The following is a 16641-nucleotide window of genomic DNA, read 5'->3' as shown; positions in this document are numbered from 1 at the left end:
ATAGCAGGAGCTCATCTTCTTTGAAAACCAGAAACCGCCCCCTCCCAATAGGTCAAAGGTGAAGAAGAAACACATGCTTTGGTGAAATGAACGCATATGCAACCTTAACTAGCGAATACCCTGGAATTTATAAATTATGACTTTCTTTCCCAGGACTCAGGGCTGAGACAAGGGGTGGGAGGGGTGTACTCTCTCTGTCAGGAGTATTCCCTACATCTGCCCTAGAGCAAATTCATGGAAGGAACAGTATGGTATGTGTTGCACAGGGTAGCAGGGAAAGCTTAATGAGGGCACTGAAAGGGCCATTGAACCAGACAAGAAACTGTCGAATATCTCAGTGGGTTTAACATGTGCTGCTGAGATCTACGTGAAGTGTTATGAAATTACATATTTGTTGTAATGAGTGCCACTTGTAACCAAGTAATTCCAAGTAATAGTAATTCCATAAAAAGGCGTTAAAGTGCACTGAGGTGGTCATTTGTCTCCTCTTTCCTTATAACCCAGGTGAGTGAAGCGCCTCAAATGAAGCCACAGGTGGAGCTGGGACCTTGGACCATGTGGCCAACCACGCATGTCTCCAACCATAAGGGTATCCGTGCGAGTGCTAGGGGTAGCCTGAATGCGTTGAAGCACATTACATTAAAGCCAGACCGTTGACACTGCCAGTGTGCACTGTGCTGAAACGACAGCCTGGGTGCGGAAGGGTTAATTTCCCTGCACGCTGCCACGTGACACGTATGAAATTCTTGCAGCGGAAGAGTTGACTTTGACCTGTGTGACTGAAGAGACATTGCTCAAGCATACATTGCTCTGCAAGCTTCCTCAGAGCAAGCAAGGTGCGTCGTTCATCCTCGGTTTCAGGAGGGAGCTCGTGACCCCCCGCCATGCATCTCTTGCTGGAAGTCCCGCTGCTGCTGCTCACGGTGCTGTTCGCCTACTTGGAGTCGTTTGTAAAACTTTTCATTCCTTTGAAACGGAAGTCCGTCAGCGGGGAAGTCGTCCTTATCACGGGAGCGGGGCACGGGATGGGCAAGGTCGCAGCGCGCGAGTTCGCCAAACTGTCGAGCATCTTGGTTCTGTGGGACATCAACAAGGTAAGGCGCGCTCGCGCCGTGCTTACGCTTCACGTGCCGTTCGCTGGCAGGACCGAAAATCAACTGGCAGCCCGTGGTATTGCCATGGCCACTGCAATATGCGGCAATAGGGGACCAAACTGTGTGATGGAGTTGAATAAATGATGTGGCAAGAAATGGCAATTAGTGCGGCACATTCCGCGGCAGTATTATTTCACTAGTTTGTCATTTTAACATGTTAATATACTATGCACAAATGTTTTTTTTAATTTCAAAGTATTTTATAAATTTTTTATAAACAAAGACATTAGCATTTCTGTTACAAGGGTATTAGTAAAGCACTGGTGCATTAAGTAACAATTGAAAGGTGATCAGTTAATCTTTGGAAAAGGTCCACCACCAGCAGCACGCAGTAGCGCTGGATCTAGGGGTGCGGGAGGTGGTGGAGCAACCCAGATAAACTAAAAAGAGTTCAGGAGGACATTAAAAATCAAATGGCCATTCAAGTCTTGTTCTACCAGCTGCATAGTTTGTTTTTCAAAGACAGCCTGTCAAAAGCAGCTTCTCCTGCAAAGGCTGAAGATCATTTTAAAATGGGAGGTCTGTGGTGCATGTGGCCTCTCTTGGACTGTAAAACAGGCTTATCAATAACCAGAGACCAAGGCCGTATTAGCAATACCAGCGCCAAGAGACCGGTTGGTGAACGTGCACTTTAAAAATGATCAGTAACATAACATGTGGCCTCTCTCGGACTGCAAAGTAATGGAACTCAGTCCCGCTATCAGTTGTAAATGTACAGGAATTTATATAGCGCAAATCACCAACCGGTCTCTAAGCACTTGCTTAGGGAACCCGTCCTGGTATTCTCCTGTGAGATAACCCCGGCAGTGTATCCGCAAGGTGAAAGCCAGGCATCCTGCCGCGAGGGGCCATTGTGGAGATTAAGCAAGCTATTGCCCAGAGTCGCAGAGTGTGAACCCGTGAGTCCATGGACAATTTAGGACTCAAGACCCCGCCGAGCTGGGAATTGAACCCTGGTCCCGGGCTGACCTCTGCTTCCAGGTCTGCCTCCTCTAACCAGTGAGCCACACTTCTCCAGTTGTGTACAGGAGTGTGTAAAAAGAAAAAGTTTCAGCTTCAGAAAAATGTCCTACGGCTCATGTAAAAAAAAAATGTATTTCAATTACAACCTACTTTACAAATATTTGGAAATATCCAAGAAGCGTGCAAAGTGCAGAAAAGAAACACTCTTGATCTTGAGGTGTGAATGGAAGAGAGATTTTGGTAGAGTCAAAGCAAACCAAGAAAGGTTAAGTCTACTTCAACGTTTGATATTATTTTCCCATTTTAAATATCTCCTATTTTCATTTACAATAAACACTATTGCAACCCCCAAATCCCTATACTTTTTTGATTTCATAAGTAAAGCATCTTATCTGTGTACAGTGCTATTTACTTTCTCTCACTCACAGTCACTTATTTAGAGTGCCAGGCAATATGTGCAAATAATTAACAATATCGCAACAAAAGGTGTACCACATTCAATACAAATAATCAAAACATTTTTGAAAAATAGTGACAATGAATTTCGCTAATCCAAATGGTCTTCTTTTATTAATGCTTATTAAAAAGTACTCATAGCACCAGCCCATGCGTTTCGTCCAATATAAAATGGACTTTTTCAGGGCGAAATTTCAATGGAGAAACTCAGTAACGTCTGTTCTTGTTACCAACATTATAGAGAAACTCTCTGGTAGAGAACAGTAATTCCCAAAAGGCAACATCCAAAACATGGGGAAATGGAAAAACGAAGCATAATATAACTTTTCACCCCCTTGTAGGTTAAGTGAGTTATGAAGAATATGGTTCCAATCTGTATTTCAGGAAGGGCATGTCCACCTTGTAAAATGGGTGGGTGCAGCGATGTGTTGAGGTCCACTGCCCTCTGCTCTTTAGTGTTTTTAAATATGTGCAAATAATTAATATTTGCACATACTACCATTTTTATGCATGCTGTGTTTACCAGTAAAAGTAGGATGTACTTTTACCACGTCACTAAAAACAGATAAAACTGCATCACCTGAAAACGGTGTGGGAAATGTGGAGGTATTTGTGAAAAAGCATCATCCCAAACCTGCGCCTCCTGCTATGATATCCCAATAAACTCTTTCTAGACCCTTCCCTCTTCTATGCCTACACTATCCTTTTCAATCCAATTAACAGACTCACATATCCACTGCTCATATTATTTCCATATTTCCCTATACTAATTTACCACTAATCCTGTTTGGGTTTCATAGTAGCGTGCTACACCGAAAAAAGTGCTTGATGCCTCATCAGGGATACCAAGCACTATATAATTGGAAACCCCTCCCTCTTCTATCCTTCCACTATCCTTTTCACCCCTAGTAACAGACTCACATGTTCATTGCTCAAATACATTTCAGATTTCCCTATACTAACTCAACACTAATGCTTTTTCGATTCTGGAATAGTGTGCTACTCGCCGAAAAGCGCTTTGACGCCTTGTAAGGGGTAGTAAGTGCTATATAAATGCAATTACAATTATAACAAGCATTGAAAATGCAATAGGTCTCGCCTTTGATTAAGTTAAAGCCATTTGCTTTGCTAATGGTATTGTATAGCAAAGCAAATGGCTTTAACTTAATGAAAGGCGAGACCTATTGCATTTTTAATGCTTGTTCCATTTAGTAGTTTTATAAAGCGCAGAGTGTCACCCTTCGGGTGCTTTGGAGTGCTTGGATCAATGTGTCTGTTTCGCGCAGACTCTGACGCTCGCTAACGTGAATATTTGAGAGTGTTAGGTTCGTGGACAAGTGCCCACAGGTTACCGTAAAGTATTCCTTCCCACAATGCACCTTGGCTGTGGACCTGCTAGCTCCCAGCCAGCCCTCAATGCACTGACAGTCCCACACAGGTGTCCGGCCTGGGGCGTCAAGGGCTGTAATGAGCACCTTGGCTGCTACGGGGTGAGGGTCCAGCTATTAATTGGCTATTTCCAAACTCCCTGGAGGCTCCTCGGGGGTGTTTTCAGCTCTAGGAGCACACAGCAAGTCTGGGCGCCCATCTCTACACTGGCCCAGCTATTGTCTATTTCCTACCTCCCTCGAGCTGAAAACCTCTCCAGGGCGCCTCGCCTGCCACAGTGCAGCTCTAGGCATCCATCTTTCTGTGGGCGGCACGATATAGAAACCACTAACCAGCATCTTCTGAGGCAAGTCGAGATCGAGCGGTCAGTGACAGGCCAGACTAGCGCCACGAAGAGCAGGATCTGTCATACAAGGGCTGGCCCTGGCCTGTTTAACCAAGACTCCTCTGTTTTCACTGACAATTGTTGGCGTGATTAACAATTAAAACTTTCGAGACATCGATAGTAGTTTAAACAGAACCGTTGTAAGACCTAGCTCTGTCTAGCACGCATGGAAGTAGGGAATTATACAGCAAGGAAACAAAAAACCACGGGGTAAACCAGGCAAAATGTGTAACGTGTTGTGCAAATAAAAACAGCGAATAGGCACATTCTAGCATAAATAATATCTAGCAATTTTGGTATTTTAACACACATCGATAGCACGGTACAAAACGGTTTCCAACGCTCAAAATAATACGCAGGTTTGTTTGCCAATAAAAAAACATTGCATGCATTTAAATCGGGCAAAAGAAAGAAACCGAAGCTGGCTGAATTGATTGTCCCTTTACCTTCCTTACAGTCCTCAATTAGTTTCTTTATACAATGAAGGTCGGATCTCTAGGGAGCCTTCACATATTATCCTCCATATCTTTCTATGACATTGCATGAAAAAGTACTGTAATGAAGGCCTCCTTGCCACTGTACCTTCATTTTACATTATAAACCATCTTTCGTTTCAATAGCATTGATGAAAAGCTGGTGAGATGGAGGAACGAGGAGCAATACAGAATAGAATGGGGGAAGCGTGGGAGGGAAGCATGAGAGGGAGGAGTGAGAGGAAAGGGGAAATCCAGCAAGGAGCAACTGCAAGGGGGCTTAAGAAGTGACAGTTAAATGGATGGAAGCAAGCTATGAACAGCTGACAAACAGGCCCACAGTTGTAAAACAGTCCCTCATTCACTCTAAAGCAAGCATTCTATTGGAGGCAAAGGGATACACACCAACAGCCAACAGCAAAAGAGGATAGAGCAATACTTATTTCGGTTGAGCCAAGACATGATTTAGAAAGTCTCAAGCAGGTGCCTGAAACAGGCACCTGCTGGGCGTTTGCAACGGGGGACTCGCGGTGCAGGAGATTCTGCCTTGAGTACGAGTGGGCTTGGCAGCTTATTAAGGTCTGCGAAGTCATCCAAAGAAAGGCCTTGTAAAAAGATCCAAGGAAACTTAAAGTAGAATTTCATGAAGAATTTAATGCATGAATAGGAGTTGAAGCACAGCACATCATGACAGGTTCAGGTACAGATCTTGTAATCCAGTTGGTCTGGAATCTGGAACCCAGGATGTAAGATGCAGGCACGCATCATACATTCCAGGCAGCAGATCCAGACAGGGAAAGGCAAGGGAACAGAACAAGGCAGTATGAAAGTACAACAGAATGCAACACATCTTACCCCTAAAAAAAAAAAAAAAACATTAAAAAAAAACATTAATCTAGATATCTGCTGGGAACACTCTTTTGCCTATTGGAAGCCTTAACTCTAGAAGCAACTGAGGAATCTAGATGAACAGAACTGGGAGAAGGCAAAGCGGGAAAAACATCAGGTCTCCTCTGGCAAAAACTCCGAGTAGAGGAAGGAGAGCTACGTACATTTTCAGGATTGCAATATTTAGCCACTCTGCGGACATTCCATACTCTACCATCTTGCGTGGCAACGCTATTCTTAAAGACTTTAACAATTTTGATAGGAGGGTAAAATTTAGAAAGACCCTTGACTAGAAAACCAGGTTTTCTAATTCGTACCCAATCCCCCACCACAAAATCATTATCTTTGGTTTTCATTTTGGAATCAAACAGGGTTTTCATTTGCAGTTGTTTGTTTTCAACCCGTTTGGCCACAGCAGCAAGGTCAAAAACAGAATCATTTACATCAAGTTTTACATCAAGTTTTTTAATCCACCAGGGACATATATCAGAAGGAGGCTCCCTACCCTTAAGGAGTCTGAAGGGACTAACACCAGTAACAGAGTGAGGGGTGATACGATATGTCCACAATCTTTTCCTCACAACATCAACCCAACTATCATCCGAAGTCTGCACAACATTCAAACAATCCTTAAGGACACGGTTAAAGCGTTCAACTTGGCCGTTTTCCCTAGGCTCATAGAGAGAGGTGGTGTAATGCTTGATTCCACATGTACTGAGGAATTTCTCAAAATCATCTGACACCAGCTGAACCCCGTTATCAGTGACACAGGTTTCAGGAAATCCCTCCCTAGCAAAGACTTCCTTAAGGAAAAGAATGACCGATTGAGAAGAAACAGAGCTGACAAACTTTACTTCGGGCCACTTGGAGTGGTAGTCTACCAGAACTAAGGCATACCGAGCATTGTAAGGCAACTGTTTAAATGGGCCAGATATATCAAAACCCACTTTCTGCCAGAGAAAGGTGGGCCAAGACACAGGCTTGAGGGGAGCTGAGGTCACATGAAGCATTTTATCACTGTTAACACAATGCGAACAATCTCTCACCAGCCTATCCACCATTTTGTCCACTCCCGGCCACCAAAAGCTCTCTCTAATCAGACGTTTCATTGACGACATGCCAATGTGACTCTGGTGAGCGAGAAGAAGAATCTTCTCTTGTAAGGATTGGGGCGGAATTAATTTACCAGCCTTGAAAAGTAAACCAGAAAATTCTTCAATTTCCGATGAAACCTGACAAAAGGGAGCTATATCCGGAGAAACACCCCTATGGGGTGGCCAACCATTCCTAACAAAATCAAACAGATGTTGGCAAACCACATCCTTGCCAAGTTCAAGAAACCATTCTTCTTCCGACAATGAAATGAACTCCTTAGAAACACAATCTCCAACAGAGGCAACAACATCAATGTCATTATCCATCTTTGGAGACTCCTCACAAGGAAATCTTGAAAGAAAATCAGCAGTCACGTTACACTTACCAGGAACATACACAATTTCAAAATCATACTCTTGAAGGCGTGAAGACAAACGAGCTATACGCGCAGTGGAGTTCCATCCACCTCCAGGAGATAAAATCCCAACCAAGGGTTTATGGTCGGTACGTAGTACAAATCGATTGCCCCAAACATAATTCCTGAAGTGTTCAACAGCCCAAATGCAGGCCAGAAGTTCCTTTTCAATTACGGAGTACCTTCTCTCCGTGGGAGACAAAGTCCTTGAGGAAAAGGCAACACACCATTCATCCTTACCCGATGACTGACTTAACACACTACCAATGCCATAAAGGCTGGCGTCAACTGTAATGATGCACTTCTTGTTGACACAAAAGGACTTCAAAGTAGGAGCATTAACAATTTCCTCTTTGATTTGTTTAAAAGCTTGTTCCTGCTTCTCAGACCAAATAAATTTGGCTGAACTCCTAGTAAGTTCTCTGAGAGGCTCCATTTTGCTTGCAAAATTTTTGATAAATTTGCTATAATATTCGCAAAGCCCTGCAAATGAAAGCAACTTTTCCTTGTTGTCTGGGGAAGGAGCCTTAACGATAGCATCCACAAGATTTTTTTTTGGTACAACTCCATCCCCTGAAAGTGAATGGCCCAAATAGTCTACTGTCTTACAAAAAAACTTGCACTTACTAGCTTTGATGGTCAAGCCAAACTTCTCCAACCTGGAACAAACCTCCCTAAGGTGACTATCATGCTCAGAGAGATTTTTAGAAAAGACAAGAATATCATCTTGAAAGCATTTGACGTAGACATTCAGGTCCCTGAATATGTGATACATTGCCCTCTGGAAAACAGAAGCGGCTGATGCTAGGCCGAAAGGCATCCTTTTAAATTGAAACAATCCATGGGGAGTGATGAAAGCGGTGAAGTGTTTTGAGTCTTCCGTGAGCTCTATCTGGTGGTATGCAGACCTAAGGTCTAATGTGGAAAACACACAGGCACCGTCAAGCATGCACAACATTTCATTTATGTTAGGTAACGGGTGACAGTCTGTGACCAAACATTTATTTAACGCTCTCAGGTCTACACACAACCTAATTGTTTTGTCGGGTTTAATTGCCAAAACAATAGGCGAAACCCATTCAGAAGATTCCACCTCCTCTATGACACCATCTTTAACCATGTTGTCAAGCATGACTCTAAGCTCCTCCCTGACACTGATGGGAACACCTCTCAACTTCTGCTTCAGAGGCACAGTATTTGGTTTGACTTTAATTTTATGCGTAAAACCATTCAATCTCCCAAGTTTCTCAGAAAAAACATTAGGAAAGGAGATAGATATCTCTTTAGACATGGATGCCAGGTCATAGTCCCCATCAGCTATAGCAAGGACACACACAGGATCTTTCAACCTAGGATTTAACGAGATCCCCAACTTAGCTTGGTCCCGCCAACCTAGAACATTCACACCTTTAGATGCTACATACATCTTAATAGTAGCTGAATTGTTTTTTACAATAATAGGGACTTCTTTAAAACCTATAAAACTGATCTTGGAAGTATCAAAATTGTAGGCATCAATATCAGGTTCACACAAAGAATTCACATCAATTAGATTACCAAATGACTCTACACAGTAATCACGAGTAATTATGGTCCACGGTGAACAGGAGTCCACCATGAGTTCAAGAGTTTTACCTAGTATGTTCACTAAACTCTTTGGAGAAGGTAAAGTATCTGCTAGTGTCATATCGAACGAAGATTGTATAGAAATTACAATACCAGATTCTCTAACCAACGGATCATTACCCTCTCTCTCCGCAATGTAAGATACATTACTATTAGTACGTCTGGGAGTACTATAAGAAGGCTTCTTGTAATCATTACCTGACTTAACAGAAGTTTTACAATATTTAGAAAAATGTCCAGTGCGGTTACACTTATTACATTGTCTATTCAGAGCAGGACACTGTGGAAAAGAAGCTATATGATCCGGGCTTCCACATCTAAAGCAGTAAAACTGTTTACCTTTGCCCTCGTATTTGTTAAAACTTTGAGTTTTCACATTCACAGTGCTAACCTGACCAGTGGATGTGGAAGGAGTGGTTTGAACAGAGGTTTTGTCTAAAGATTTGATCCATTTGTCAGACTGTTCTAATGCTTTAGCTGTACTAATAGCAGTCTCTAAGCTAGGATCCCCTAAAATCCATAACTGCTCTTGTACTTTCTTGCTTTTCACATGCACAACAATTTGATCTCTAATCATTTCGTCGGTCATTAGACCAAAATTGCAATGGAGGGAAAGCGCACGTAAAGCAGTTAAAAAATCATCAAAGCACTCATTCTCATCTTGTACCCTGGTATAAAACTTAAACCTGTTTAAGGCTACACTGGTTACTGGTTTAAATCTTCCCTCTATTCTGTGTACAGCCTCATCATAAACATTTGAATCACCACCAGATCTCACAGGAGGTAAAGTTCTAAAGACAAGTTGTCCTTCTGACCCAAGACAATGTAAGAAGATGTTCTTTTTCCTTTCCGCTGACATCCTTTCACCATCCATAGCTTTAAGGTAAGTAAAAAATTCTTCCTTCCATCTAGTCCAAGGGATGGGTGGGTCTCCTTTGGTTTGCAAAAATTTTGAAGGTGGGTCAAACTGCATAGTGGCTAGAGAAGGTAGAGGTACTTTCTCTTACTTTTAATGATAAAAAAAAAATAGTATCTCAAAAGTAATAATATACACAAAATGAATGAAGTCAAATGGGTTCTAACATTTTCCTTCTCAGTGGTAAAATAGTAGTCACAAGTTTGTAGATGAGAGAGAAATCTCTTAATATTCTTTCTTTTAAAACAAATGCAATTGCGGTAAAAGTACTTGAAAATAGAATGAAAGCGATAACGTAGTTAATTCTGTTTTTATCTTGTCATCCGGCGTGTACATAAAGTTTATTTTACCTTCCGGCGTGTGGATTTAGTTCAGGAATGCATCGACATCGATTCTTTAGCGTCTCCGGTGACTGTGTACCCCGTTGCTATGGGTACCAAGATGGCGCTGAGGCGTGCAGCGTGATGACGAGAGGAACGTGTCACGTGACCACGCAGCGCGTAATGATGACGCAGGGCGTGTTGACACGGGAAGCCTCGAGCTTGATAACAGCCTTGCGCACAAAAGCCTCGCGCATGAAGAAATGTCGGAAAAGTTTTAAAATTGAACAAAAGTAGTTTTATACATCACCGATCCGCCGGAGTAGAAGCGCTGGAAACGCCAGGAGATGCGCCGAATATGAAGGTAGAAGCGGTGCTTTTGATGTATCGCTTGTGGTTTTCTTTTTCAGTTGACAATACGAAAAGTTTTAAAAATAAGCAGGAAAACACTGGTAGGTCGTAAATTTTAGTAATTTCGACGTAGGAGTATTAATCAGTGTTGTCAAGAAGAAAGAGCTGATGAAGATGTATTTCAGGTTTCTTCCTTTGTAACGTAGTCTCAAAATAAAATTTTCTGCTCCTGTGCTCCAAGGATGGTGGCAGAAATAGTAGGGTTTACCTCGTCGCCAGTAAAAAGATCCAAGGAAACTTAAAGTAGAATTTCATGAAGAATTTAATGCATGAATAGGAGTTGAAGCACAGCACATCATGACAGGTTCAGGTACAGATCTTGTAATACAGTTGCTCTGGAATCTGGAACCCAGGATGTAAGATGCAGGCACGCATCATACATTCCAGGCAGCAGATCCAGACAGGGAAAGGCAAGGGAACAGAACAAGGCAGTATGAAAGTACAACAGAATGCAACACCTTGTCTCTTCGATTCTTTTTAAGAACCCCAGATTTATTTTACTTTTTGTTTATTTGGACTGCGACTGAGCCATAATCTGCTTGTTTGGTCTGGACCAGTTAACTGCTGCTGGTTTAATATACTGTTGACTCTGTTCTGACGAAGCTCCCAAGGTGGGGAGCGAAACGCGTTGGCTGTCCTGTGCACTCGAAAAACCAAAAAGCTCAATAAAAAGAAGAACCTATTTTCAGAACACTTGGCCTTTGTGAATTACTTTATTTCTGGTGCTGCCTCTACGTCTTTCTTTCAAGTTCTATCTGGGAATCCGGTGAGATCGAACCACAGCAGGTCTTGGAGGTTTGACAGCACATGACACTGAACATTTATGGGACTTTTGAAGTAGAGGTGCTTATTGCTTGGCCCGCTGTGGTGTTCTCTTTTTTTACTGGTCCACAAAGTCATTGAATGAAAGGGGTTGACGCAAAGCCCACTCTAAGTATACTCCACCTTTCGTGCGTGCTGCATTGTACTCCACACATACAAAGCAGCAAAAGTGTTCGAGGTTAGTTTTTGTACTAGAAGGGCCCCCTTTGGTTTCAAAAACTATTCCTTACAGAAATCACACACCATTACTCGATGGCACAAGAGTGTGTGAATGGGTGCATGGCAGCCTAAAGTGCCCCAGGGCAGGGAAAGAGGAAACCAGTGCCATATCTAAGTAAATATAGGGCTCTACTCTCTTCCTTTCATGCAACACAGCAATGTTAGTTTCTGCACTGCGTTGTGTAAATCGGGGCCCTGAGCACTAATAACGCCTTTCCCCTTTAGCTACATTGTGTGATCTTGGACAAACGGTTTTACCTCCATGTTTCCTTCAATCCTTTATTTGCCAAAGTTGCAGGAGTTTAGGCACGGATTTTACCCCAGTATAGAAAGGTATAGAAATAACTCATTTAGCACGGGTGCAGGCCACCACCCTACCTTTGCTATGCACGTTAGAGAAAAAACAAATCCAGTAGAACATGCTGCCATGTCTTAGAGCTAAGAGTGTGAGACATTTCTGCATGGATGTCCTAATACATTGGAAGTCTCAGAATGGAATCCTATCAGGTGCAACTTTCCTTGTCATCCTTCTTGAGTTAATTATATAAGTACTGCTGAAGGATAATAAAACATACTATTCAAAAGACAAGTTGTTGAATGTTGTTGCTTACCTTCATTTGGTCTAGCTACAAGAACTGAAGCAAGTACAACACTGAAACCTCATCAGCATCAGAGGAAACAGTCTTATAAGAGGAGACATGTTCTAATCCCTAATGTATGGGTGTGAGCATATAACATTCTATCGTTTCCCCGAGGCCTCTTACCCAACCCCTACAAAATAAAAAGCTTAACCACATGGCTGCTAGGCGTTTTCCCGTTCTGTGCTGAAGTACCAAAATACCCATTATTCATGACGAGCTGGCCTTGTCATCCGCGCACGGCAGGTAAGCGCCATGACGAGCCCAGCTCGTCATTAGCTTCGAAGGGGTTAAACAGAAGCCTAATTATTAATCAATTTTATAACATCTGAACTGGGAATGCCAAAACATACTCACAGGTGAATTTGAATGAGCACTGTCATAAGGAATTCATCAATGTGTAATGCGCAACTGCTTCTCCTGTGAGGGTCTCGAGGTGCTGTGGAATCATGCTGCTGGATTGTGTTGCCTGTACCTATTGGTTGAACATCCAGGTCTTGAGGTCCTTCCTGAGCTGCTCAAGCGATGCTGAGGCTCTGAGGTGCGGGGGGAAGGAATAGCAGCTCACCTAGGGTATGACTCCGAAGCAATGCACCCGTCTCTGGGGAAAGGTGCCATGGTAGCTTCCAGTCAGTTTTATTTTACCATGGAAAGGACAATCATTTTTACGAATGAACAGTGGCACACAAGACTGGTAACATATCTCAGTGTATCACTGCACCCATTGCAGGGATCTGTGTGCAATCTGTAGTGGCGGCTCCAATCCCAGTAATGCAGCTCAGTCAGGTAATGCACCATCAGCTGCAGAGAAGTGTGTATCCCGACTACTCCAGGTCTTGGTTAATACTCTAGCACACTGGCTATTAGTCTGCAAGCTATACATGCCTAACCTAGTAAGGTACCTCAGCTGGTTAATACCCCACCAGCTTCACAGATCTCCGTGAACGCTGACCATCAAAGGCCCTCGTCCAATAACAGTGTGTTCATGCACTGGCTGCAGTGTTACCACTCTAACCACACATTCCTATCCCAGCTAATCATCATCATCATCTTTATGTCGGTTCGAGGAACCTCAAAAGCAGATAAGAACAAATACAATAATTACAGAAACGCACAATGAAGTTGCAGGCTATCCCAGTTAATACGCCACCAACAGAAGGAATCTCTGTGCAAACCGATGATTCACATATCCCTTCCCCGTAAGGTAATTCTGTGGATAAAAGCACTGCTTTGAACGATTTGTGTTTCATCAATCCCCATAACATGCCTTGGTGAGTTAATGAAGTTGATGTATCAGTCTGTGCACAAGCTACATGCCACACTTTCAAATCTCGTTGGACTAATTCAACATTTCATCCTTTCAAGTTTTGCCATAGAATTTTTACTGACTTGAGTAATGGTAGCTGTATTAATATGTCATTTAAAGTGTTAGTCTTAGTTCTGCCTGTATGCAAACTTTAGTAATGGTCTAAATATATGTGCACATTTAAAATTGTAATGCAAGATTTTACCCATCCAGTGACAAAGACTTAATAATAAAAACACATTTTTCTTGATTTTTTTCTCTAATATATCTTCTTCATGTACAAAGGCAGGTCTTGGTTAAATATGACATAATACTTTTTTGTGAACATTTTAGAATAGAATCCTGTGTGGTGAATAGATAGAAAAGGGACATTGGATGCCTCTTCGAGGCTCTCCTGCTCAAACTCTTCTCATAGAGCACAATCAATCAATCAATCAAAGCATTTGTATAGGGCACTACTCACCCGGAGGGTCTCAAGGCGCTAGGGGAGGGGGGGGTCCGCTACTGCTCGAACAGCCAGGTCTTGAGCTGCTTCCTGAAGGCGAGGTGGTCCTGGGTCAGGCGGAGGTGGGTCGGGAGGGAGTTCCAAGTCTTGGCGGCAAGGTAGGAGAAGGACCTTCCCCCTGTGGTGGCTCTTCGGATGCGGGGGACGGCGGCGAGGGCTTGGCTGGTCGATCGAAGCTGGCGTTTGGGAGCGTAGAAGTTGAGGTGGCTGTTGAGGTATCCTGGGCCTTGGTTGTGCAGGGCTTTGTGTGCGTGGGTGAGGAGGCGGAAGGTGATTCGCTTGTTGACCGGGAGCCAGTGCAGGTCTCTCAGGTGTCCGGAGATGTGGTTGCGACGGGGGATGTTCAGGATGAGTCGTGCTGAGGCGTTCTGGATCCACTGGAGTCTCTTCTGGAGTTTGGCGGTGGTTCCGGCATAGAGGGAGTTGCCGTAGTCCAGTCGGCTGGTGACGAGGGCCTGGGTGACCGTCTTCCTGGTCTCGGTGGGGATCCACCGGAAGATCTTGCGTAGCATGCGTAGGATGTTGAAGCACAGTGGTTCAATTTTGTCTGGCTTGCAGCAGGCTCACTCGATATAAATTGTGGCTTCTTCACATGACCAACAAGTCTTTGAAATGCAAATAGTCTTGCCTTTTGGACCTTATAAGTATTTAGTGATGCAGGATATTATTGTGCATTAGTGCAGCATAAATCTCTGAGGCTATAAATGCATCACTCTGTAAGCGCTCCGTTAAATAATCAGCTGCAACCTCCTCTAAAATTCCACACCATGCGGTAGTTTGGCAGCTAATATTAAGTAAATTTGTTCACCCATGGGGAAAGTAAATAATGTGCGGAGGAGCGCTCAAATACTTTTGATACAAGATCGTGCTTTTTAGAAAACATTAAGAAGCAGTGACAGAAGGGAGCATACAAAATGATCCAAAATAAACATTAATTGCTTGTATACCTTCGGGGTGAAATCGCACTATAACGTGCCGCAAAATGAAGTCGTACACCCAGGGGGTGCTTTAGTTGAAACAGAAGTAGAATGGAAAGCAAACAAGGAAAAAACAGATGGCCAGAGATGGCCGACAAAAAGCAGTGCAAGGAAACTCCCTTTCAAAACAATCAGCAACACAGGAAAGACAGCAGCAATAACAGGAGGGGGTGGGGGTGCAAGCAAGGAGGCAACAGATGACCAGAGATAGTCAACCAAAAGGATCCATTTGGGATGTCTACTGGGTGGGAACCAAGCACCCAAAGGTGGGACAGAGTACTCTATTGACCAACCACATTAAAGGAATTTCGAAAAGGCAGGCCAACCAACCAACCAGAAGCGCTGGGTGTGTTGAGAAGCTTATAGACTGAATACAACATGCCTCGCAGAGCCGTGCATGCGCTCTCCAGGCTTGACCTAAAATTCAATGTAAACCTGTCTTTAGTGTTTGGAGTAATGCTGTCCTTATACATGGTGATTAGTGCACATTTCAACGTCTTATCTCTCAGCAGTGGGACCAGTGTAAGTGTGGCAAGTCTGAAATGGCCAAAGAATGATCTGTAATTATATGGGTCGGGTTTTTCCACTTCTTCTGTGCATTGAGGACAGCACTTCATAGGCTGGGCAGAGTTTGGCCTAAGGAACCTGGAGCACCAATACAAGCAGGTGGAGTAACTCATCATAAATGGCTAGGAGAAGAGTGGGGTGACAGAATGCTTTGCCATTTTCCACACTTGTTTTTACCTCAAAATTAAAGATTAGTGGTTGTGTGCGGCCGGAGAGAAAAGGAACAAAATAAAATAAAGGTTTCTGCTGAACATACTACTGAATGCAGCTTCACAAACTGTCAAGATGGTACCTCTTTTTCTAAGTGCTATAGTTAAAAGAGGATGGGCACATTTCTTAAAACATAATGCAGCGCGTTCATATTTACTAATAAGCACTGGTAAATCCAATAGTGTGTCCCTTTAAGACCAATTGCCTTTGCCAATGCTCCTTAGTCGTGTTGTACAACATTGCAGCTGCAGCCACATCATTTTTAGGCACACACATGCATTCAACATGAATGTGCGCCTATAAAAAGATGTAGGCTTTTTGTACCAATCCGAGATTGATTGGTAAGTTAAAAAAACTAGCTCTTATTTTCTTTTATTTTTTTAAATGAATGGGTTGAGGAGAGGAATAAAACAACACAGAGGGCGTAGGATGAAGCAAAACACAGGCAGGGGGTGAAGCAACATGGTGGGAGGCGAAGCAACACCAGGGAGTGAATAGGGGTGTAAAAGAGCAAAACAGAGGTAGGAGAAGCACACTGGTGAGAGGCAGCTTCACATGTGCAGGTGAGAGGAGAGAAGCACAGATGGAGAAAAAAATCATTCATGTAGTGCTTCAACAAAAAGAAAAAAGTAGCTGCCTGAAAACAAGCAGATAAAGCATAGAAGCCAATAAATCAAAGATGGTAAAGAGGTTGTGCTCCATGGGAGGGATAAACACAAGATGGATAGGCTGAACCAATAGAAGCAAACAAATGAAAGTGATACTGAAGCCAACTAATTGTATGCATTGGGTGAGCTTTAAGCCCTTGAATGTTCTTGGCAAGCCTACAGCATGGCTTTTGTGCTGTCTGGTAGGTGTAGTATCTTGCGAATTAGAAATGATGGAACCCTTTTGGCTCTAGATGGA

The 16641-nt window shown here is 43.2% G+C and overlaps 1 protein-coding gene across 3 annotated transcripts in view; it reads left to right on the top strand.

Moving 5' to 3' along the window:
* Positions 1-733: 733 nt before the first annotated feature.
* LOC147727988 (17-beta-hydroxysteroid dehydrogenase 13-like) overlaps positions 734-16641 on the top strand; it is a 373656-nt gene continuing 357748 nt past the window's right edge. For all 3 annotated transcript variants that reach the window (XR_015309355.1, XR_015309354.1, XM_086961900.1), the window contains exon 1: positions 734-1094. Coding sequence is in view for 1 of the 3 variants with exons in the window: in XM_086961900.1 (XP_086818026.1) it covers positions 885-1094 (210 nt within the window). In the remaining 2 variants the exon portion in view is untranslated. The remainder of the gene's footprint in view (positions 1095-16641) is intronic.

The sequence above is a fragment of the Lissotriton vulgaris genome, chromosome 3_1 (assembly GCF_964263255.1).
Source record: "Lissotriton vulgaris chromosome 3_1, aLisVul1.2, whole genome shotgun sequence".
NCBI classification, from domain to species: Eukaryota; Metazoa; Chordata; class Amphibia; order Caudata; family Salamandridae; genus Lissotriton; species Lissotriton vulgaris.
The sequence above is the reverse complement of the archived record's forward strand: the minus strand, read 5'-3'. Positions and strand labels throughout refer to the sequence as shown.